Here is a 26092-nt window from a genome sequence, read left to right on the forward strand (position 1 = left end):
AACGTGCAAAACCAGTGCATGGATTCTGTAGTGGAGGAGGAAGAAGACCCATCATGCACTACTGTGGCTTCTTTTGCTGCAGCTTTCGACGTGCAGAGATTAAAGGGAGAAGATGCATCCTGCAAAAAAATCATCTCACACATGTGCTAGTTTCCTGTTTTTCACACATGATTAGTGGGTGATATCAATGCATGATGACATATTATCGCTGTAGTGATTATTGTGGCATCAGGCTAAAGAACGCTTTTGTCCATCAGTACATCTTGTTGCTAAATAATAATTAATGTGCTGCTAAAGACATGTAAATCCAGAGGACAGATGGTAATTTTGTAATGTATTTATGTAGGAATAATGGTGATGTGTTTTTTTTTTTTTTTTTGTCTGCTGATGGGTCTCACTTGTCTGTCTGTCTATGGCAACAGTATGTCTATTGTATAGGCGGTGGGGATAGGCCTATAAGGCAAGAATACTTAATAATACTTTTCTTAAGTATATCTCCATCAAAAGATTAAGTACAAGTAGGCCTATAAGCCAAGAATACTTAGACTTTTCTGTATACTTGTCAGTACGATAAGTATATCTCTGATAAGTACATAAAAGGTATACTACTCCATACGGCTATTAGACTATACATTCCTCAACCCTCTTTCTATAGGTTAATACATTACTTGTGCAATCTGCAACCTAATTTTTAAAAAGTGAAAAACAAACAGCTTAAAATGAAGGACAACAACTAATATGAACCCACACTTAAACAGTTCATACTGTACACAAATCCATAAGCTACAATTCTTTTTAATTTTTTTCAAACAATATTTTTATTGAATTTTACATATAGACATATATACATATATACACATACACATACAGACAGACTAACAATATTAATACATACAATGTATTAAATGAAATGTTTAGTCAGAATTTCAAAGAAAGAGACATGACATTTCATGTATTTCACTTATCTAACAAATAAAATAAAATAAAAGATAAGAAAATAAATAAGAACCTCAAAGAAGTACAAAAAAAACAACAACAAAAACACATCAACACACAACATCCATAGGCTACTATTAGCCAGTTGATGCATGAACATCAATTCAATCAATATGATAATGTTGCCATAGACCCACTTTTTCCTCAAACCTATGGATGCAAAATGAATTTCAGTGCAAACTGACAACAAAGTTGTATCGTATCGTATCGTATCGTATTGTGACTGATTTTGCACGTGTAAACCAATTGCTCCACTCCACATTGTTTCTTGCGAGGTTAAAAAACCCACTTCTTACTTCTCACCAAGCGAGCATATGCGCGTATTGCTGCTACTACCCCCTCAACCGACCTTGAAAAATCTGTCCTCGGAATTAATTCTCTCACCTGATTGGCTGCAGTCACAGACCCGCATCGGCGTCCTGCATTCTCATTGGTTGAGCGCGCCTGTCAGTCAAAGTGAACACCGCCCCTCTCTCGCTCTGTTTGGCTGGATCTCTCCGCTTACCCTTTCTCTCGGCGGTGGGTCGGAGCCGCTGTCCCTGCTGGCCTCGCATGTTTCCCCTCTTAAATTCCTGAATTTGATGCCCCATTTGTAAGATTTAAACCATCTAAACGCCTCTGTAAAAACCCCACAGTCCACACACACCGGTGTTTTATTTTCACCCCAGTAATTTGGCTGTTTTTTAAGACTTTAACACCCCCTAAAAACACAAAAACATGGCCGTGGTGGTGAGCGGCGGATCGTCTGGGCCGGTTGCCCGGCTCGAGGGCCGTGAATTCGAATACATGATGAAGAAGCGCTCGGTGACCATCGGCCGGAACTCGTCTCAGGGCTCCGTGGACGTGAGCATGGGCCACTCCAGCTTCATCTCCCGGAGGCATCTGGAGATATTCACCGCGAGCAGCGACGACGGAGGAACCGGCGGCAGCGGGGACTTCTACCTGAGGTGTCTCGGTAAAAACGGGGTGTTTGTAGACGGAGTGTTCCTCAGACGAGGCGCCCCTCCTCTGCAGCTACCACGAATGTAAGTGTCGAACATGTATGTGGTTGCTAGGCGCTATAGTAGTCAAGCACAGCACAGCTATAACAGTCAACAAGGTTTATAGTGGCTAGCAAGAGAGGGGTCGAGAGAGGACCACGTGTTTTAGCATGTTAGCAACAACTCCTGCATCCTGTCCCCCTAAAATACCATTTTCTTTGTTGATATTCTTCTTAGAAACAGTGTTAAATAGCCTCCAGCCTTCACTCCACATCCCCCCTCCTGTGGTTATACCAGCAGCATTCCTCTGTCTGTATTATAGTCAAAATAACTAAGCTAACTCATAGCTACTATTGTTGATATTGACTAGTTTTTCTGTCACGTGGACACTCTTAAGTTAAAGTATATGTAGTGATACTGTAAACATTCGTCCTTGCTGCCATGCAAACATGGTTATTTAGCTGGCAGCTTCTCTGTAGGTAGTTTGTGAATGGAGCTCCTCTCTCGACCCCTAACTAAACGTAAACAAACCCAGCCCGTCACCGCCCTACCGGCTCACTCACAACACAACAGAGAGACTAGTGGGACCTTTAGCCTCTGTTCAAATGAGCCGAAGTCATGCTGGCTGATGTATTTCACTAATTATTTCTTAACATTAACCATTAAATAACAATTTGACCCCTGATAGTTCATTTACAAGTTAAATCAGTAGTTTTTTCCCATAGAGTTTGGCTTAAAGGTCCCATATCGTGCTCATTTTCAGGTTCATACTTGTATTTTGTGTTTCTACTATAACATGTTTACAATGTTAAAACAAATCTTTATTTTCCTCATGCTGTCTGCTTGAATATACCTGTATTTACCCTCTGTCTGAAACGCTCCGTTTTTAATGCATTTCAATGGAATTGCATTGCCTGGCAACAGTTTGGGTCCATGTTTACTTCCTGTCAGCTGATGTCATAAACATACACTGCAACCAGGAATAAACCTATAGCTAACCTAGACGTTTTTTTCCATAGAGGTTGGTTTAAAAGTAAGTTCCTGAGCTATAATAATAATAATCTTTATTTGTATAGCACCTTTCTAAACATAGTTACAAAGTGCTTGCACAGATACAATGAAATACAGAAAAAATAGAGACAACAATAAAAGAACAAAACATAAAGACCAAATAATGAGAAAACTAAAAATCCGTAACCAATCAAAACAATAAGTTACTACACATAAGCAAAAAGAGGACAATATAAGGTGTGGGAAAAGGTGCAGTTGTGAAACATGCTGCTTTTCTAAACAAACATTTATCACACAGGAGGAGTCTATCCCCCCTAATCTGTATTTAACTTTACTATTGGGTTGTAAAACATTTGATTTCCAGAAAATAATGTGCTGCTTGGTTTGGATGAAAGCCATGTTTGGGTGTCTGAAACAGATAAGGTGAAATAAACATCAGAGATGCTTTGCTGCAAGCAGAAACTGCAGGAGCAACTTAGGACATGGTGTTGCAAGTTCCTCCTCTAGATAGTATTCATTGGTGGCAGGGTGGGCATTCACATTGTTGGGAACCTTTCCGCATCTTCAGCAGGTATCTCGTGATAGTTCATTTACAAATTAAATACGATTTTTTTTCCACAGAGTTTGGTTTAAAAGTAAGTTCCTGAACTATAATAATAATATTAACAATCTTTATTTGTATAGCACCTTGCTAAACATAGTTTCAAAGTGCCTGCACAGATACAATGAAATACAGAAAAAATAAAAACAACAATAAAAGAACAAAACATGAAGACCAAATAATGAGAAAACTAAAACCCGTAACCAGTGGTATCAAAAATTACTACACATATGCCAAAAGAGGACAATATAAGGTGTGGGGAAAAGGTGCACCAAGCTGTTGCCTTACGGAGTTAAAAAAGCCTTTTTATAAAAATGTTTTTTTAAAAGGAGATTTAAAATTGGTAGTAGAGCTGGCTAACCTGAGGTCCCGAGGTATGAATTTCCACAGTCTAGGGGCATTGATGGCAAAGGCCTCGTCACCCATAGTCACCAGCCTAGACCTGGGTACAACCAGTAGAGCCAAGTCAGAGGACCTCAGGTTAAGCGGTGGTACATAGGGTGTAATGAGCTCAGTGATGTAGCTTGGTGCCAAACCATGCAGCTTGCTATGTTGTGCAGGTTGCAGCATGCAACCGTGCCATTGTTTAACTTTGAGGATTGTTGATAATGTGCTGTTGTGATACGTGCTGCTTTCTAAACAAACATTTATCACACAGGAGGAGTCTATACTAAACTGTACTTTAACTTTACTAATGGGTTGTAAAACATTTCCACAAAATAATGTGCTGCTTGGTTTGGATGTAAGCCATGTTTTGGGTGGCTGCAAAACAGATAAAGTTACATATAAAGATAAATTCAACAACAGAACACGACTCAACTATTTTGATAATCGAAATTGATCATTTATTAAGCTTAAATGGCAAACATTATCTGTTCCCATCTTCTCAAATGTGAAGATTTGCTGTGTTTATATCAGTGTAAACCAAATGTCTGGGTTTTATACTGTTACTAAGCAATTGAAGTAGAACTGAAATAAATACTTAGCTGATGGACAGGAAGTTAATCACCAATTTTGCTAATAATTTTGAATCATTTCAGTCATTTATCAAACAAAAAAGTGAAATCAAACATTTGCTACATTTGTCTTTTACCTCATTGAGTATCTTTGGGTCTGTTGGTTGTACAAAACAAGCAATTTGAAGATGTCAATGTGGCCAGTGGGAAAATGTCACTTTCAGTTTTCACTATTTTCTGAAATTTTAAATGATCAATCAGTTAGTTGAAACTTGTAATTGACAATGAAAATATGTGTTAGCCCCACAAATAGAATTGAAACTACAAAACCAGAATGGGGAAGATCATCTCTGGTGGAAAAAAATAATAAAACAAACCAGCTTGTTTACATTTTGTTCAGATGGATATATTTGGGATTTTAGCACGCCAAAAAAGTGGCTGCAGTTTACTCACTAAAGTGAATTGTAATAGTAGACAAACCTGCCAAGACTAGCCAGACTTCCCACACTGCTCTCAGCTATTGTGCAATCTCTCAATGTGAAACCACTTTTTTTGTACTGCACAAACAAAAAGCTTGTTTTGACTTTTCTGAACCACAGAATTGGCCCTCTTGCACAAAAATATGGTCAGTAGCTGAGCATGTTTGTGTTTTTCAAGGTTGGTAGTTGAATCAATTTCTGCGCTGCTGTTAGCCACATCATACGTGTATACCAATGCATTTCATTAGCAGGCACCACGAGGAACAGGGAAGGAGGCAGCAGTGGTTTCAGGTTCTCGTATTGATCTGCTGATAAAGAGCTTTTAATCAGCAGCAGTCGTTACAACATGGACTTCCATAAGTAAGACACCTAGCACAGGCTCACACGCTTTACTGTAATCCTCAATCTAGAGGCGTTACTTAGACGACCCTCAGTGTCCCCGATAAGACCGCTAAAGCAGCAGATTGACAGCATGAGAGAACTCGCATAGCTGTGGCCCAGGGGACAGATCGGTTGTATTCCAGGGATTCCTCTTTGGTGACGTAAACAGACCGAGCAGAAAAGGAACAGCCTACCCTTCCCCTTTCTCCCTCCCCTCCCCGTCCTCTCCCACACCCGCAAATCCTCTCCCAAGTTGGTGCTCTTCCTGTCTTGTCAGTCTTCTTTTGTTTACATTCCTTATTTGCGTTGTGGGTGGGGGTGAAAATCAAGTGAAAGTATTTTCAGTCGACCAAGTTTTGTTTGTTGCCGTCCAGTGCTCACACAGCTTAGCAGCATAGCAACTGTGTGTTTGTGTTTTTGGAGTTCAGGCCTCATTGTTCATACAGGAGAAAAATAGGGTCGATGAGGAGGCTTCAGTGAATGCATGCTTTGAGGGGGGATGCTCAACAACGTGGACACAGCTTCCCATACCATTGAGCCTCACTCAGACAATTAAACATGTTGTTGGATCCTAAGCCTTGTTTACTCACTCTTTGATCAGAGATTTTCTATATGAAACTCTTCTGACTAGATTTTATCAGACTATTCTATAGATATGTAAATATTTGAGCAACAACTAGATATCGAAAAAAGGCATAGTTTTTGTATTGTGTTGAAGCACGGGTATCTTCTTGGCATCAACATCTACAATTTTCAATCCATAACCATGCCCCTCGATCAAACAATTTTGTCGTTGTTTTGGTCATTCAAACGCAAAAATGCAGAACACTGCTAATCCAAGCTTCTCAAATGTGAGGTTTTATATCATTGTAAAATGAATCTCTTTGGGTTTTGAGCCGTTTGTTGGACATTTATAAACTAAACATGTAATGATTTATTGATACAACAACTAGTACATTAACTGATAATGAAAACAGTCGCATTTATATGGATCAGTTAACATTCATCACCACTAAAAACCTGTTGTAATGGTAATGGGAATGTTAAGACGTCTGATCCTCTTTTCAAACCCCTCCCAAAAACAACAATAAACAAACATTTAGTCTATAGCATGAAGTAACAGAAACTGCCAAGTATCAAAAGTTAGCATCTAATATAAAGTGAAAATGTTCTTCCATTTGGTTAAATTGTTGTTGTTTTTTGATCACCGTGTTCATTTTAGACTATTTTATTTTGGGAAAATCTTCTTATAAGGCTGCTTGTGTTACTACAACGTTAAACACTGATGCATTTGAGAAGTCTGTCTCGTCTTAAGAACATGCATATATTCCTCAAACCAAGGTATTGAGAAAAGTATTGTTTTCCGAGTGTTTTTATAGCAGAGACTGTCTGCTTCCCACGGAAAAAAAGACCACATCCATTAATATAGAAAAAGTGAAATAAAACATCAACCTTTAGGGAAAAGGAGCAGACACCATAAGGCCTGTAACAATAGCTCATTTTGTTGGACAAACAATATTATTGTCATTTTAAGACCATTTTATGCCACTGATACAATGATAATATAATAGCATAAAAATGCAAGTATGTCCTTTTTTAAAAGAGCAATAACTCTTAAGAATATTCAGACATTGCAGTTTGAATGTGAAACTTTTTTAAATATTCGAAATAAAAAAAATAAAATAAAACCACACAACCAAAACAATAAATAAAATGAACTCTCTGGCTCTGTTAATAAAAAAAGTATACATAATGCCCAAGTTTTGTAATGGTAGGTAAAAAACGGCTGTTTATTCTGGCATCATGTTAGGCTAAAATGTTGGTGACATTCTTGTGTAAACCACCACCATTGAATTCAACAAAGGCCATGTATTTAATGAGTGTGTATGTTTTCTAGGGCACAATTTTACTAACTAAATTGATCATGGTATGAGATGATCTGAGTGGCCTACCACCTCTGCTAAAAAATATCCCACTGGGAATATATTGGGTTTGAAAAAAAAGTTGCCTTTCATCACCACTGAAACCTTGACGTAAGGGAAAGATCCTTTTTTAAAAGTCACGTGATATACTAAAATCTAGGCCCACAGTCTAAACCAACTCGTGCTTCCTATGTAATATACTGTATGCAGTCCTCATTATTCAATATTCCCTATCAAAGTTGCTCTAATGTGAACCAATATTTATATTAGAGCATACAGTGGTGCTCATTGTCAGCACGGTGAAACACAGACAAGCACATAAAGGAACAAGGATTGTTTTTTGATATTGTATTATTTATTGATATATTTAGATATCCCTGTCCCCACTCTGTCAGTTCTCCTCAGCCGCTAGATATTGAGAAGTGCTCTGATGTTATTTAAGGATCTTCCATAACTGTTTGATTCACAGTGAAGTCTCTAGCCTTCCTGAAAGGGTGCTGAGAGGGAACATGCACAATGCAAAGTGTCTCCCCTCACCAGTCTGGCTCCAGGAAGTGTTTCAGTCTCCTCCTGTGAGCGGCAAAGCTAATTTGAGATGTAGGTGTCGGGGATACAGTTCTCTCAGCAGATGCCAGCTCTGTGAGGGCCTTGGCGAACAAAACTGCTGTGCCTGGCACTCTTTAACTGGATGAAAACCAATGTGTGCCTGCTCCGTCTCCACGGTGTCGGACCGCCTGATCCTAACAGTGATTTAGAAGGGTTCCTTCTATTCACTGGTATCTGGGAATGGGGAAGATTTCCCATGGTAGTTTCCCTTCATCCATCATATATAAAAGTCTTCTGTACACCAACGACGAGTCAAATCATTTTAATTAAAAGGAATCCACCCTGAAGCGTGCTCCGTTTCTCTTGGCAACATCCTTGCATTCCTGAGTCCATTTTGTTGGTTGTTTTAGTATTTTAATTCCACTGCATATCAGATAATTAAGTAAGAAACATGTAATTCTAGATAAAGATAGAGCTGTCACCTTTTCAACAAATCAAGTTTGAGCTAGGGGTGTGTGATACATCAAATATGCTCAATGTTGGGCTGTCCTCGACAAAGAAATTCTTAGTCGACTAACACTCATACGGTTTTGTCGACTGATCTATTAGTTGATTTAATCAACAGATCCACTTTAAATCTTGTGTTTACCAGAGATGTTTCTTGGAAATAAGTCATTCAGCATGAAAGAAAATATAAAAAATGACTAATCGACTCAAGAAATCTCAGTCGACTAAGATCAAAATGACAGACTAAGAGGGAGCAGCCCTAAAATTATATAAATAATAAAATCTATAAAATGAGGACAAATGCTCATCAGAAGTTTCCAGAGCCCAAAGTGTCACCTTCTGGTTGCTTTATAAAGTTTTAACAGCAATAAAGAAACCCAAAGAATTTCAGTTTATAATAATAAGAGACAGAAATCGTCACATTGGAGAAGCTGGAACTTACAACTATTTGACATTTCGATGGAAGATGCCTGCCTGAATATTAAATGATAAATAAACCGAATGATAATTATAAAAAAAACAATTACTGTGTGCAAAATGTATTTCAGAGACAACTTGAATTTCAATTGTGTGGATAATTAGTCAAACTTAATAATATCGAACATATTTCTAAAGACTAATCTGACTTCAGAATCACAGTACAACACCTCAGAGTGTCACTCAGACAATATCAGTACATCCTGAAGTGGAATTTCAAAATGAAAGCCCAAAAATAAAATGTCTCAACAAGAGCAGTGTTCCCTTTAAATTTTGATTAGTTTACTGGAATGATCACGCTGGTATGTCAAATGCATCAAAGGGTTAACTCAAACTGTTCTTTTAGATAAAATATGAAAATATCAAGATATATATTGTGCATAGCTTAAAAATAATGCAAAATTAGGTAAGCCATATTGCCCAGCCCTAATTTCAATGAATGAGAACTCACTCAGATGCAGGTCATGTTGCCTAATCTTGTACATTACGCTGTAGAATTAACGTGGTTTGGTTTATTTGTGGTTCCTTTGCTGCCTCACTGAGTGACACGCTAATAAGAAATGACTTATATAATCTAACAGATACTGAGTTTTTGAGGTCAATACCAGTATACATTTTTCTGTTTTTACAGGCTTCTCAGATGGTTCAGTGTCATGATTATCAGCTCGGCACGGCTCGCTAGGTTTCTCATTTTTGCATTAATGAGGAGAACAATAATAACCTACTTTACTGAGGGAAACAGGACATGCAGTAGATCCATCCTAAAGGCAGAGAGGCAGCCTCATTGGACCACAATTCAATGCAGCAACAAGACACTTAAAGATAAATGGAACAAGTCCTTACCCTATTTTCTGCAGTGTGCTGAAAGTCATGTAGGAAAGATTCAGAGTAGGTTTGGTACAACAGAAGAGTGAAATAAGTTCCACAGTGGTTTAAATAACAGCTTTACGTATTGATTATTTTCATTATTAATTAAGCACCCAATAATATTTGATGTATCATGTCGCCTATAATCTGTCCAAGATTGGCAAAAAAAAAGGACATCACTTTTTCCCAGAGTCCATTGTCATGTATTCGTATTACTTTTTTTTAATCTAATAGTCCAAAACCTAAAGATGTTCAGTTAACAATGATATTAAACACAGAAAAGCAACAAAATCCTCACATTAAAGAGCTGAAAGTAATGAATATTTACCATTTAATACTTGATAAATCACTATAATTATCAAAATTATTGTCAGCTCATTTTCTGGAAAGATAAATCAACAATTTTTTAAAGCACTAATCACAAGAGAAGTGCATTATCATTGGATGCAAGTTTTCCAATTGTTGACATGCTGCTGAGAGCCTAGTGCGCTTTAAGCATGTCTTTATATTTACCACTCCGCCTAATTTAGGCCTGTCCTCCATTGAGGCCACCGGCGCTCCCCAGAGCGGTTGCAGCAGAGCAGCTCCAGCCTGTGCTTCAGTCCTCTGCAGTGTGATAACGTGAAGCTATTGGTGATAATCCACTAGTTTTTGCTGCTTCCAACAAAGATTTTCAGGCGCTGTGGAGGAAGGAAGGAGCTTCATCAAGCCATTGCAATCAGTATTCAAATTGAATTAACTTACACGTTGTCTCTCTCGGCTAATTAAAGTCAGCCAGAGGATCTACCACAGCTGAGGTTTATGTGGTGTTATCATCAAGCGCTCACTGATTTGATTCTGTTTTCATCAACGTTTAAATCCTGTGTCTGTTTTTCTGTTGCAGGTGCACTTTCAGGTTCCCCAGCACAAACATCAAGATCACATTCACAGCCCTGTCCACTGGGAAGAAAATGAAGCGCGACGCTCCAGAGTCCCCAGTGAAACCAGTACAGCCCCAGATCTCCCCGCTGACCATCAACATTCCAGACAACATCGCTCACCTAATGAGCCCCCTGCCGTCGCCCACCGGCACCATAAGGTACTCACTTCTGATAATTATTACGTATTCAGCGACATGAAGGGACTTTTCTTCCTTCGTGCTCCCAACAAATTAGTATCTAGAAACCATCCTCCCCAACGATGGTTGATCATTAGCTAAGATGTATTTGTGCCACTCACAGCAAATATGTATTAGCATTTAGCATTAATGGTTTGGGGCTACTTTTTAAGATTAATCCATAAATTTGATCAAGTTGGAGGTAGTTTTAGTTAATAAATTGAAGGGTTGCTCGATTTTGGCAAACATAATAATCATGATTACTTTGGTCAACATTGAGATCGTGGTTATTTAACACGATTACTCACTGGCCTTGGAAACATCATGCATTGAGAAAGAAAATGTACATTTTCAAGTTAAATGCATCAATCTGGTGCACTTTGAGAGCAAAATGAAGAGGGGAGATTTATGAAGATCTTTGTGCTCTTGTTAACAATTTAAGATATGTTTAAGACACGGCAAAAAGTCACACCCACAAACCATGGTAAATGAGATGGGGTCCATTTTTCAAGACGGTCTGGTGGGTTTCCAACATCACCGCAGACCATGCACAGCGGACAGTCCGCCTCGGTTGACAGTCGCCCCTCGCTTCAGGGAGAGATGGCGTAGGGAGAGCTGAAGTTCACGGCAAGGTCCAGGTGAGGGGTGCTGTAAAGCTGATGGCCAGAACACCTTCACCCCGGGTCTTTCCAAGCTGACCTAGAGCCGATAGAGCCGTAGAGTCCCACGATGGGATCCTCCCACACCAAGCAGCCGTCCCCTGAACCGCCAAGCGGGGCGAAATCGCACCTATATAAAGGAAAGGGGTGCGCTGGATTTACAACACAAAAAGAGTACACCATTGCGAAGGGGAATGCGGCACAATAATCATTTTATCTTGATTATCTTGTTTTCATAATCATAAGAAGCCAAATTATAATTGAAAATAAAATTTGACTAATCTACTAAATTGTAAATTCAGTAAGAAAAGTAGCAACATATTCTACTTTTGAATTTGTCTCCATCTTGATAAAGGTTGGTGGACTGTGAAAACACCAGGGACTAGGGATGGACTGATCCGTCTTTTTCAGTCCCGATTGCGATACCTGGGCTTTGGGTATCGGCCGATACCGAGTACCGATCTGATACCAGTGTTTAATTAATACGCTTTATGCCTCACTGTGTAGAAGTGACTGGGATCATTCTTTTATGTGTAAGGAGACATCAGGCTTCACTTAAACATTGCTTTCCTAACTCTGTCAAAACAAAATATTACAAATAAATACATAGATATACATTAAATGAATTCTTATTTATTATTAAAACAATAAATCGTACACCAACAACTTTGTAAAAAATCTTTAAAAAATGAACAGGTCCAACAAACTGGTCAAAACTTTAACAGGAATTAGGATTAACAGGAATACCCGATCCAGCTATTTGAGTCAGTATTTGCCTGATATCCAATCCGGTATTGATATCGGTGATTCCCTGCCAGGAACAATGATGGAAATAAATCCAGGACAAAGTTTGATATGTTGTATTTTAAACATTTATTTGTCAATTAACCAAATCAAATCTCAAAGTAGTGCTGCAATTTACCTCACGGGAAAAGGAAATAGTACGTTGAGGACTTATTTCCACCAGTTCTGTAAAAGATCCCAGATCAGTGCACAGTGGTTGTTAAAGTCATTCCCACTCTGCCTCTAGTTGACCTTGAGGTGTCAGCTGACCTTGACATGGCCCCTCTATGGTGATCAGCTTAGGCTTAGTCCAGCGACTGCAGGGCTCAGAGAGGGAGGCGCCTCCATCTCAGACTCTTAGATCCTCTCAACCCCTGATCTCAGCCAGATGGCTACAAACCAGCCAGGTTTCTCCTGTCATACTGGTCCCAGTTGAAGGTTATATGATAAAATGTGTTTACCGTTGGCAAATAACCAGTCAGCGTAATGAAAGAGGAAGCAGGTGTAGCACATGTGGGAATCCTGAGCGGCTGCTTCTTTGTTTAGTTTACCAACATCTCTAGTGTCCCCTGAGTGCTGAAATAGACATTAAATATGGAAATGCTCCTTTACATTCAGTCTCTTCATCCCCTGGTTGTTCAAGTCTATTAAATGGATAATTAGACTCGATTAAGATTTGCATGTGTTGTTGCTTTAGGCCTGATAGTGGCTCCTAAAATGACTGCAGTATTTCCACACAATCTGGGAGGTAGGGCCATTTGCATAGATGTCGGCCAAAAGCGCGCCACTGCAGCACTGCGGAGGAGAGAGCCAGGGAACCGAACCGTGCCACTTCTGGGAAATGCCAGGCTTAAATCCAAACCTATTGTCTGTTAGTTTGTTTCTTGATTTAGTATAAATGATCTTTACGGTCTTGTTACTGTGTTCTCCTGCAGTGCTGCTAACTCGTGCCCCTCCAGCCCGCGGGGTGCCGGCTCTTCAGGCTACAGGATGGGTGGACGCATGGTCAGCTCTGCAGAGCTGCAGCTTCTAAATGAAAATTCCCAGCCTGAGAACGACAAAGACGCCTCTGGAGGAGACAGTCCTAAGGTGAGAGGACGATTAAAGTCCAGTCACTCTATTGGGAGAAGATTTCATCACGTATTTCACTTCACCAGTGTCACGGCTCTCTTGTCACATTTTACTCACTGTGGCCTCGTTTCCACTGCAATATATATATATATATATATATATATATATATATATATATATATAAAAGTCCTGCATCTCTATGGAAGCAGCACAATCATGGCTAGAAGTAGAGAGAACTTAAATATGTCTTTGTTCAGTATGACACAATTATAACGCCATAAATCATAAAGGAAGAAAGAGAAATGCAACTTGAATTTCATTGATGATTTATTTTACAAAAATATACAACATTTTTTTTTAAGTTCCCACAAGTGTTACCAATATTGGAAAAAATTGAGGTTCCACTTGCTATACATATTGAATTATTTACATTATTACATCCTCTGCTGTCCTCTCCTCTCTGCTCCGTGTAAACAATCTGCAGTTCAGTCAAATATTCACTGAATTTGTATCATGTGACAGTTGGTCTCAGCCAAGTCATTCATGGCTTCCCAGTTGCGCTGAGGAGCGCAGAATTTTAATGTTTTTTTTAACAGGATCTGGTTAGTGCAAACAGTTTATTACTGGCTGAATTTTAAATGCGACATCTAGAATAAAGTGATTTTGATGATATATCACTACAGTATTTCAAGCCTAGATTTGGTTGTTTTCCCTGACGGAAGTGTACGTCACAAAGACCACGAAGACCGTCAGAAATTTGATAATCCAGCGATATGTTCTGTTTTTACAGTTTTGGCAACTGATAATTTGTAGGGATGTCAATCGATTAAAATATTTAATCACAATTAATTGCAAATTAATCATATTTTTGTATCTGTTCAAAATGTACCTTAAAGGGAGATTTGTCAAGTATTTAATACTCTTATCAACATGGAAGTGGGCAAATGTGCTTGCTTTATACAAATATATGTATATATTTATTATTGGAAATCAATTAACAACACAAAACAATAACACATATTGTCCAGAAACCCTCACAGGTACTGCATTTAGCATAAGGAATATGCTCAAATCATAACATGCAAACTCAAACCCAACAGGCAACAACAGCTGTCAGTGTGTCAGTGTGTTGACTTGACTATGACTTGCCCCAAACTGCATGTGATTAACATAAAGTGGGCATGTCTGTAAAGGGGAGACTCGTGGGTACCCATTGAACCCATTTTCATTCACATATCTTGAGGTCAGAGGTCAAGGGACCCCTTTGAAAATGGTCATGCCAGTTTTTCCTCACCAAAATTCAGCACAAGTTTGGAGCGTTATTTCACCTCCTGCTCAACAAGCTAGTATATCATGGTTGAATTGCTGAATTGTCAAACGTCTGCTGGTTGCGTCTTCTCCAGTGTGAGCATTTGCTGCTTTTCTCTGTTTTATATCATTGTCAGCTGAATATCTTTTTGGGGTTTTGGACTTTTGGTCGGACAAAACAAAATGTCATCTTGTCTTGTCTTCTTGGGCTCCGGAAAACTGCGATTAACCGATAATATAAATAATTGTTAGTTGTCTAATGTCTATAAATAGTTCACTTTAAGTGATGAATTACATTTGACAGCTGAATGATGACATGAGGCCTCGATTCATACATCTGTATTTCTCCTCTGCTCCACAGGATGACTCCAAACCTCCGTACTCCTATGCACAGCTGATAGTCCAGGCCATAACACTGGCTCCGGACAAGCAGCTCACACTAAACGGAATCTACAATCACATCACAAAGAACTACCCCTACTACAGGACTGCAGACAAGGGCTGGCAGGTGAGTCTGTCAGAACGCACTTTGACTGTCAGCGTGATAAATATAAAAGACGAGGTGAAGAGTCTCTGCAGCAAAACCTCAGTGTTTTGCCTTGAAACAGTGACGAAATGACCCATTAAAACATCAATAACAGTGTAACCTCCTCACCACGCGTCTTTTCCTCTGTCGCAGAACTCGATCCGTCACAACCTGTCGCTGAACCGTTACTTCATCAAAGTGGCGAGGTCGCAGGAGGAGCCAGGCAAAGGCTCCTTCTGGAGGATAGACCCGTCCTCAGAGGGCAAGCTCATCGAGCAGGCCTTCAGGAAACGAAGGCCCCGGGGCGTCCCCTGCTTCAGGACCCCACACGGACCCCTCTCCTCCAGGTCTGCTTCCAGCCATTCATTCAAGTTCACCACAGCCTCCCAGATTGTCTCGTGTTTATAAAGGAACTTTTTTTAATTATTATTATTACATTTTTGCTTAAGATAGAAGCATAAATTAGCTCACTCTCTAGATTCCAACAACCTGTCAGTAACTATAGATTCATCATTACAGTCTTTTTACATTTATCTTGTTGCACGATTTACAGTCATGATCGTTGATGTATCCCTTAATGGTTTTATACGTTTGGTCTTTAATAGCAGTTCAAGTCATTTTACATTCCTCATAAATATAAGAGCACCACATGTTCATTGGTTGCATTTATTTTGGCAATGTTTTACCTATTCTTCATCAGAACATGAGAATTAGGGCTGAAACAATTCCTCTAGAAACTCGAGGAACTCGATTTCCAAAAATCATCGTTTATTTTATTTTTGTTTTCATTTTTTCTTTAAAAAAACAAACGGTAATATGGCACTTAAATGCACTGAATGGGTTTAGTTTTGACTGATAATGTTATCGATTTTTCTAAAATGGAAACCAATTAGTTGTTCAGTCTTATTCTACTGTTGCTCCTTAATAAAGCAAAAGTATTTCTTTTCCGATTACTCAATTAATCGATGGAATAATCGGTAGAATATTCGATTACTAAAATAATCGATAGCTGCAGCCCTAATGGGATTGGACAAGGTACTGTGGAGATAATTTTAACTGTTTGCAACTAATTTAATGTATCTTGTGTTTAAGTTTAAGGGGTTACGGCCTAATATGACAACATTTTACAAGATTCAGGACTCCCTTTAACAACAAATCCCATGAAAAGAAATTGATCCCACTATCAAATGTTGCTCCAGTTGTTGTTATTCTGATAGTCAACAGTCGAAGACGGTTGTTAACTCGATGTGTCTGTCTGACCCTCAGGAGTGCCCCGGCGTCTCCCAATCACTCGGGGGTTCTCTCCGCTCACTCCAGCGGCGTCCAGACCCCCGACAGCCTATCACGAGAGGGCTCCCCGGTTCCCCTGGAGCTGGACACCTCCTCGGCTCCCGCCCCGACCCCCACCGCGGTGGTCCAGCCCAAACTGGCTGTCATCCAGGAAGCACGCTTTGCACAAAACACACCAGGTATGAGACCCTCCCTCTCTCTCTCTTAACATGGTTGACTGTGAGGCTGTCTGAGTGTCTTTTTGGTTTTCAGTAGAGCTGCTTCAGCTTCTGTTGATTCTGGCTTCGGTCCCGGTTCTCTGCCACAACATGCTCTTCATAACATTTACTTATCTCATTGTCAAGTTGATTCTAGTCAGCTTTTCTTTAAGGTGCACACAAACATTTGTGCTTATCGGGTAGATTCACTAGTTAAACACAAGCATTAACTAAAAAGTTGTCTGGTAACACCAATCTCATCAGTAGAATTCACTGTGAAACTACAGAAATATTGTAACATTGTATTGACATTCACTTTATTTGTTGGAACACTTTATTGTTATTACATGTCTTGTTAAACCGTTTGGCCCGTGGGCAATTTTTGAACAGCAGTTTTCCACATGAACATCTTAATTTGATACTTTTGACGACTGACTTTGAAAAAGGCCTCAAACATTTTATTACCTGTCTTGAATGTAAATATATATAGATCCTCGGTTTGTTTCTTCTGCTGCTGTTAGTTTTCTTTTCCCATCTTTATCTTTCCAACACGCTGTTACAAATGCTTTGTTTTAGTGTTACATGGTATACCGATACTAGAAATGTTATCGCGATACCCTGCCGTTAAAAACGATACAATACCCTGTTTTATTAGTAGGGATACTTTAAGAATGACACTGTTTTAATACAGTATGAGCTGTGAGTTGCGTTGATGTGCGACCGCAAAGCCGTGTGTGTGTGTGCAATGCTCTGCTTTAGAGGACGATATTAGGATTGTATAAACATTATATAAACATTATATAAACATAGAGAAGTTATAAGATAAATAGAAATAAGAAGTAAGAATAGAGATGAAATGTAAATATGTGTGCATTATCAAAAATAAATACAACTATAAAATTAACTATCAGAAATCACAAACTCAAATATAGGGGACATCAGATTACTTTTTTTTAATGAATACTGAAAATGAATGAATAATGATTTTCAATTAATAAAAAAGTCATTTTAAGTTCCATGTTCTGTCATCTATTATTTCATTACTTACATAAACGTAATATCTTATATATAAATATCCCTGTCTCTGTCCCAGGCTCGCCTGTTAACAACCAGCCGGTACTCATAGCAGTCCAGCGTCAGTTACCTCAGACCATCAAGCCAGTGACCTACACCATGGCCTCCCCGGTGAGCACCAGCACCTCCCAGCCGGCGGTCCAGACCGTCCACGTCCTGCAGCAGATCCCAGCCGGGTCCCTCAGCTCCGCTGTCATCGCCCAGCCAGCCACCATCATCACGAGCGAACCGCAGGAGAACGGAGAGCACACGGGGCTCAAAGGTGAGGCAGGGGCATGCTGGGAAATGTTGTTATGCGCCGCCGTCAAGGGTATCAAATTGTGTTCCACATAACTGAGGAATGTAAAGTACTGAAAAAGTATTATTTTGCTATCAAGGCTCGGATATTTTTTTTACCATTGTAGTCAATACTTGGCGTACTGGCATCAGTAGCTATCGCTCACACAGCTCTATCATTTTCCTCAGAATCATGTCAAACTTGCCTTAAAAACAATCATGTAATTCACACTATTCATTTCATTTATTCTGATAAATCCTCAAAGTGTTTTGATAATTTCCTATAAAGAACTTATTATTTTTGAACGTATTAACTGTTGGTACTTCCACAACTCAAATGCCAGCTAATAAAGTAAACCATAACTTGTTAAATGGAGAATAATGTTTTTATATTTTTAATGCAAAACATGATAATATATGAGAAAAGATTAATTTAAAAGGAGTAATATTGGGTATCGATACCAAAACTCAAGTTTCATCCAGGGTTATTGTTTTCATAAACTAAAACGAAAATGAACAGTGAAAATATTGTTAGTAAACAAGTGAAACTAAATAGAAACAATATCCTTTAAGAACAAATGAAACTAAACTGAAACGATCTTCCTGATTTAAAAAAATTAATAAAAATAAAATAAAGTTTTAGTTTTTGTTCAGTTTTAGTTATTTAGCTCTGATATATCACCACCAAAAAAAAGGACACAGCATGATTTCCGTCAACTCGTGTGATATTGAGCCACAGAAACTGAACAGACTTGGCGTTCCAGGAGATGGCACTATGACGCATTGCTTCACAATTAATCCCTGTTGTTTTCCACATGCTGTCTATAACAACAACATGATTTAGATATCGTAGTAGATCAAATGCCAGTTTTCTTCTGAATGTGGTAGTGAAAGAGTTCAAGTTGATTCCCAAATTAAAAGATTTAAACATTACGGCCATTCCTTCACAGTTCAGAAAATTATAAACTTATATTGGCTGTGACTGTGTTGTTAAAATGTAGTTATCAGCGCTGTTGGAATTTGTTTCTGAATTAGCTAAGTAGCAAAGAAAACCTAAAGAAGACGTGGCTTTTAGAAGTATTAGGTCATCATTTATTGTCATCAATTTACTAAACTGATTGCCATTGTTGATTTCATAACCCTCAAATCATCATCATATTGTTTAGGGCTGCAACTAATGATTGTTTTCTTGATTAATCGATTAGTTGTTGGCTCTATAAAATGGTGAAAATGTGGATCAGTGATTCCCAAATTTCAAGATGACATCTTAAAATGTCTTGTTTTGTCCACAACTCTAAAGATATCCAGTTTACTGTCATAGAGGAGAAAAGAAAACAGAAAACATTCACATTTAAGAAGCTGAATCAGAGAATTTTTCCTTAAAAAAAATGACTCAAAAATTGATAATCAAAATAGTTGGTGATTAATAATTGACAACTAATTGATTAATCGTTCTAGTATTGTTACAACTGTAGACACAACGGTACAGTCTCTAATTAGAAGACGTTTTTATTCACTGACGTGTTGACCTGTTTGTGTCGTCCTCTCAGTCAAAGTGGAGACGATTCCCACCATCACCTCTATAGGCGGCTCCAGTCGTATCATCCAGACCACCCATTCAGCCACTCCCCTGCAGACTGTTACCATAGTGCAGCAGGCCCCCATTGGTCAGCACCAGCTGCCTATAAAGGCCATCACACAGAACGGCACCCACAGCATCACCACTGCCATCCACGGAGTCTCCAGCAGCTCAGGTGAGAAGTACAGGAATTCATTAGATGTTCCCCACGTAGTTATTGTTTTGCTTCGTTAAGATTTCCACATATCTAACAACTCAAACTGCTCTTCTTTTAAATGTAGCGAGGATGTTATTATGTATTACATGAACTCTGATTGGCCGACTGCTTCACGGAGAAGCTACTAGACTACACTCCTCCCTTTCCAAGACTGTGGTAACATGAGCTGCCGAGTGTAAAACCGTGGTAACGCAGTTCGACTCTCTCAGAGGTCATCCTCACCATAATAACACTACTTTTGGAGCAACGGAAGTCAGACAGCGGCTGGCGGTTCCATGGTGTTGCACTCTGCGGAAAAATGTGAAAGACTCTCTAGAGCCAGTGTTTGGTTTTGTCTGTTCTGGGCTACTGTAGAAACATGACGGAGCAACACGGCAGACTCCGTGATGACGACCCGCTCCCTATGTAGATATGAAGGGACTCATTCTAAGATAACGAAAACATAAGACACTTAGTTTCACGTGATTATACACTAAATAAAACATAGTTATGATTATGATATTCCATTTCTGCTAATGGATCCCCCAAAATGTTACACACTTTACCTTTTACCTTTCTACCTTTTAAGATGTCAGAAAATGGTAATCATCACCATTTCCTAAAGCCTAAGGGGACGTCTTGAGATTGCTTGTTTCGTCCGACGCACAGTAAAAAATCCAAAGATATTCAATTTACAATCATACAAGACGGAGAAAAGCAGCCAATCTTCATATTTGAGAAGCTGAAACCAGAGATTTTGTTTAGTTTTTGCGTGAAAAATGATTTTAAATGATTATCAAAATGGTTTTTAGATCAGCTAATTGATGAATGCTGGTTTCGACTGTAGTTTCATGTTGTCAGTGAATCTCTCCCCTGCCTCCACTGAATAAGAGGAAGTCTTTATTATCTCGTACAGCAGCTGAGCCGACCACACTCCCCCACACGCCTCCCGCTTACAGATGTTGGTTAACCACAGATTGAACAGCTCCGACAGCGAAGCGCTAACCCGTCTGTTTCCTCCCGTTTTCCTCCAGCTGTGGCGAGCCCCCTCCACCTGCTGGCGACCCACGCCTCGGCCTCGGCCTCCCTCCCCACCAAACGACAGAACGGGGACCAGCTGGCCAGCGAACAGCCGGACGCCAAGCGCATCAAATCGGCGGACGAGGCGGCCCCGATGATCGCGGCGGACTCGGACTCGTCGGCAGCTAACGACCCCGGCCTCAACTAGTCTGTACAACCAACACACCACACAACCCCCACCACCTTCTCCTCCCTCCACGGTTTCTCTCTCTCTCTCTCGTCCCCCGTCGACTGTTTTTGTTTCTCCTCCTTCTACCACTGACTCCCGAGGTGCCAAACGGAGAGGATTCTTTTCATTTTTCAGTTTGGGTTATCTGTTCTAGAGCATCACAAGAAAAAAAAGAAAAACGTAATGTCCACCCCTTTAAAGACTGAAATGTGGGTTGAGAACAAAATAAAGAAACGGGACAAAGATGAACTCCAAAGGTGTCCCCTGTGAGCCACTGAAACAGGAGAGTGACTAAACCAAGACCACAGGAAGCCTTAACAACGATTAACCCTTAAGAGCTGACCTTTGACCTCAAGCGGTCCAGCGGGGAGACTCAGCTCGGGGCTGGACGCCACCTTTTCTGTCGTATCTACCTCAGAGCAGATAGGAGACGCCGGCAGCCAGCGGACAAACATCCTCCCCGGACCCGTCGGGACGGCTCTGGAAGAAGTGACCAACCGAGAGTATGATGAGCATTCAATGGTTTCAAAAAACAAAATAAAAATAAAACGGTCAACGCATTCAGAAAGGGATCAACTCGGAGCCAATATTCCTGAAACTCTGGCAGCTAGCCTCTCACAATACTGACCTTCCTTTATTGCAGCTGTACGTAGATATGCAGTATTTTGTTGTTCAAATGTGGAGCATAGGATTTCTTTTTTATGTATTTTCACTTATCTAGATAAGTAATAATTTAATTAAAGGAAGCGTACAAAAATAATGAGGTCGAAGACATTTCGGTAACTAAGTTAGAAATCTCACTTTTTTCTTTTATGTGGACTTCCTTTTTTCTGTTCGGTGAAACAGTGTAATAGTTTTTTCGTAATATTTGTTTCTTTCCCCCCTCGTTCTGACATATCCATATGAAATTTGCTTAGTTATACCTACATATTTTAATACTTGCACAGATAACCGATATAAGCATATGAAATCTCCATGTGTAGTTCCAAATGTTGACCTTTTGCATGTATCCGACAACAGAAGAGTTGTTAACTGTAAATTGAACAGAGGAAAAAAAAGTCCCGCTTTGTCCAAACCAGACCTGCACTTGATTAAATGTTTGTGTTTTCATTTCCCTTCTTCTTCTTCTTCTTCTTCTTCTTCTTCTTCTTCTTTTTTGTTCCCCTCCCACCCTCCTCCTCCTCTTCCTCATCCTTCTCCTCCTCCTCCTCCCGGCTGTGTTGACGTTGTGGTGTTGGCAGACCCCCCCTTTGCTTGATTATTTTACTCTGTTCTGGCGACCTGGCGAGTCTGTTTTCTGATTGTACACGTTCCAAACAATAGTAAAAGAAAAAAAATTTGATGTTTGTTCTGCTTCAGTGGAGAAATGCTTTTTTTTAAAATAAATTAATTTAAAGCCCTTTTCTGTATCCGTAACTTTTTCCTTCAGTATCAGAATCATGGTTGAGTTTTTAGCCCCTTTTTGACCCCAGGAACTTTATCCCAGAACGAGGAAGCTTTTGAAGTGCTCATTGAGTTTCGACTGCAAGGACCAGAGTCTAAATGAAGTTCTGTGGACATTTGACCCCCTCAAAAGGCGTGCACATGCCGCTGCTTCAACTCGCGTTCCGCTTCATTCACAAAACAAGGAAGTACTCTACTATCGATTAGGACCATTGCTGAATAAGACAACAAACGGCTGTCATTAGTGGAAACAGAGGTTGTAGTCCTGCTCTTCTCCACAGGGGGGCAGTATAAGAATGTTTATCAGGCTGCTGTTTGGAAACGCACCAGATGAACTTTGTCCTTTAACACAAGATGGCTGCATCCTGGTTTGTTAGATACACAAGTAATGCAGGAACAATGTTAATGCTATTGGTTAGTTTTACCTGCATCATCAATCCAAAAGCAATTGAAAAATAACAGAATGTTTTTTGTTTATCTCCGGTATCACGCAAATGTTGCCTCTTAGTTTGTGCTATTTTTTTTCCATTTTCATTTCTCATGCATTTCTTTGACACAGTGTGGATATAACAGTTTACCAAAGAAAACTAGGAGGAGCAAAACAAAAAAAAAAGATGATCAAGTGATGCAGAAGAACAAACTGGAACAAAGTTGAACTGAAACGGCACAAAAATAGCAGAGAACAGTTAAAGAGGAAGGTGCAATAAACATTTAGTCTAAATATTTATCTTTCCAAACTTAACTTAGACTAAAGTAAAATGTGTGTCTGCTCTTCAAATTGCATAATTATTGTTTTAACTTAGCAAGCTGTTATGACCAAGAGGCCTTTATCACGCAAGACATTTTGACTCGTCACAGTAGGTTTAAATAATCAATTTAATGATGGCTGAACTCCATTTAACCGCTTTTATGTCCTGGCATCGTGCATGCTGACTCACTGGGAGAGAATAGAACAGTGCTATCGTTAGTGTGATTAGTAAAACCTGTGCTTTTCCTTCTACGACAAAGTCAACATGTCTGGTGTCAGAAAGGCCGAGTGGCCACGACAGAAGGGAGACGCACCATGATCAAGTTTTAACAAAAGGTATTTATTTAAACCAAATTAAAGGGTTAACTTAAGTGTTTAAAGTGTGGTAGGGGGGATATCAGTAAAGTCAGTAGGGTGTGATGTGTATGAGTGGAAGATGTGCATAAGAGCAAATCAAGGAACTAAAGCAACAGAGCTAAACCAGAGTGGAGAGCTGTCAGCTGCATCCAGTTAAATAACCTCTAACGATCACCTGCAGCGAGAGCACAAGACAGACCGAATCACACAGCACAGGAGACACCAAGGAACTAAAGTTACAAATGGCTTTAGAGGAGAAGGGAAAGAGGAACACCAGAGACAGAAGACAAATCGAATCAAGTTATGAAATCAAGAAAAGGCCAAAGAAAACAAGTTGGTTTTAAGATGCTTTTGAAACACGAGCAGTGATCTGGCTTGTTTGAGGATCTAAAAATGTGACTCCAAATCATCACGTATTGAATAAAAGGATACGGTACAAAGAGTGGAACAATATCCCTCCTAAAAGACACCTAATAGAGGACATGTCCTCCAAAATAGCTGAGGATTACAGCTTGTGACGTTAAAGATTCTCTGTATGCGATTCAGAGTATTAAACAAACACAGGGCTTTCACCCAGGAGACCACTGTCTGTGTCCCATGTGAAACCAGCATGTTGTTTGTCTTTGAGTTCACATTAAGGTTCACTTTCACTTTACAAACTCATTTTAAGCCAAACCATGATGTTTTTCCTAAACCTAACCAAGTGGTTTTGTTGCCTAAAGAACGTGTTTTTGTTTAACTCACAACGCTAACCACGTGTTTACTGCGACCGTAGTGGAGCGTCATAGTTTGACACGCTGGGCTACCCATTAACATGGAGAGAAAAAATATATATATTGAGGCCACACTTTACTAATTTGTGTCACTTTTTACAAGTATAAATCTACCGGGCATATGCGCGCTCGCGTGTGGCCGGAGTCTCTGCTCCACTGCCTGCCTGCCTTCACTCACACGCTGCACGCGTTCTTGCTGTCTCGCTCCACCTCTACACGTGGATGCGCGCTCACTACACACTGCAGGAGAGTTAGTTTAGCTCTGAGAATATCTAGTGGACGTTTGTGCAGAAATAAATGCTGCAGCTCCTCCAGACCAACAGAGGTTTCCCGTGTCTTGTGAAGTGACAGGGTTCCGCAGAGAGATACGTTATCGTCTCCGACCGGGTGCTGGTGTCTCCCTGCGGGCGCAGTCGGGAGACGATAACGTTACTCTTCCTGCTTCAGCCCCGGAGGCTGAAGCAGCGGTGCTGAAGCAGGAAAAGCCAACACTAGGATCAGCAGTGATTCATGGAGAGACCTTCGTCTGGTCAGCTAACATTACTGCCAAGAAGGTGAAATATAGAGTGATATTTGTGGTTTTAGCTGACGTGTGTCGCCTCACTGTATTGAGCGATGCTCGTTCATGTCTATTTAGAGCGAGCAAGCGCGAGCCCCGACGCTGACTTTCGTTGACTTAACGGCCACAGGTGTCGCTGTTAACAAGCATTTCTGAAAGTTATGGATAGTCCCTTTAATTAAATCGTTCCCACGTTTTGATTAATTTGTGCGCACAAGATAAGTGTATATAGTACAGAGAGTCGGCACAGCGCACCCCACTGCAGTCTTATGACTGGAGTGATGTTCTGCACTGTTAAGCCACAATTGCACACGGAAGATCTGCTGGTTACATTCTGTGCAGTTCGAATTCAACACTGTCAGTGTGTCATGACGGGGATAGCTCTGTGATTGAAGGGGGTGAAAGTAGTGGATGTGATAAGTCATGATTGTCACAGAAAAATGCACCCACTAATAATAATGCGTTCTTTCTGATCTCACCGTGTGCCCAAGTGCGCCACAGGCACGTCAAGTGAGCCTGGCCACAAAAATTCCCAAAAGTGCATTTGGCATGGTCGTTACGCTCTTGGCAGGGCGCATCCCATTGTATTGCTCATCGCAGGCACACATCTACCTGTAGGCTATTGACACGCCTAGCCGTTAGTGGAACTCTTTTCAATGTGTCAGTCTCCTACGTGTTTGTTGATGTGCAGAAGAGACTGTGTAGTAATGATAATAATTAATCAAAATGACATGATTGATGTGCACATTACTGATACTGGCTGCACAAAATGTACCCAGCAGATCTGTCGTGCTTAATTGTGGCTTGACAGCGTGCAACATCACTCCAGTTAGACTCTGCACGGTCAACGCATTCATAGGAAAACGAAAAATTACAGTACAGAAATGGCACATATACAGTATGTTTGCAGTCATCTAGAAACTGTCTCTATATTACAGTTTATCACCTGAGAAAACACTCTATCTCAAACATACATTTTCTGAGGTTAAAAAGTCTACGACTAATAATTAATCGAGCAAGTAACTCTTTCTTCTTCAGCCCAGAACATTGTGATAAATGACACAGATGATGCTGATGATGAGTTTCCCCTCTACTGTACATCCTCCGTCAGTTCTCCAGCTGCAGTGTTTCTCAGCGCTGATGTTGTTCTAATGTGTTTTGGGATCAACAGACGCCCAGCGACGG

General features: G+C 40.0%; 1 protein-coding gene across 1 annotated transcript; it reads left to right on the plus strand.

Moving 5' to 3' along the window:
• The first annotated feature begins 1490 nt into the window (after positions 1-1490).
• foxk2 (forkhead box K2) lies at positions 1491-22428 on the plus strand. The gene is made up of 9 exons (XM_037792064.1): positions 1491-2021; positions 10607-10801; positions 13197-13350; positions 15002-15148; positions 15320-15513; positions 16433-16635; positions 17747-17989; positions 19554-19757; positions 20813-22428. Exons 1-9 carry the CDS (start codon positions 1714-1716, stop codon positions 21004-21006), a joined length of 1842 nt encoding a protein of 613 aa, XP_037647992.1. The 5' UTR covers positions 1491-1713; the 3' UTR covers positions 21007-22428.
• Positions 22429-26092: the final 3664 nt, after the last annotated feature.

Source organism: Sebastes umbrosus, chromosome 14 (genome assembly GCF_015220745.1).
Source record: "Sebastes umbrosus isolate fSebUmb1 chromosome 14, fSebUmb1.pri, whole genome shotgun sequence".
Classification (NCBI taxonomy): domain Eukaryota; kingdom Metazoa; phylum Chordata; class Actinopteri; order Perciformes; family Sebastidae; genus Sebastes; species Sebastes umbrosus.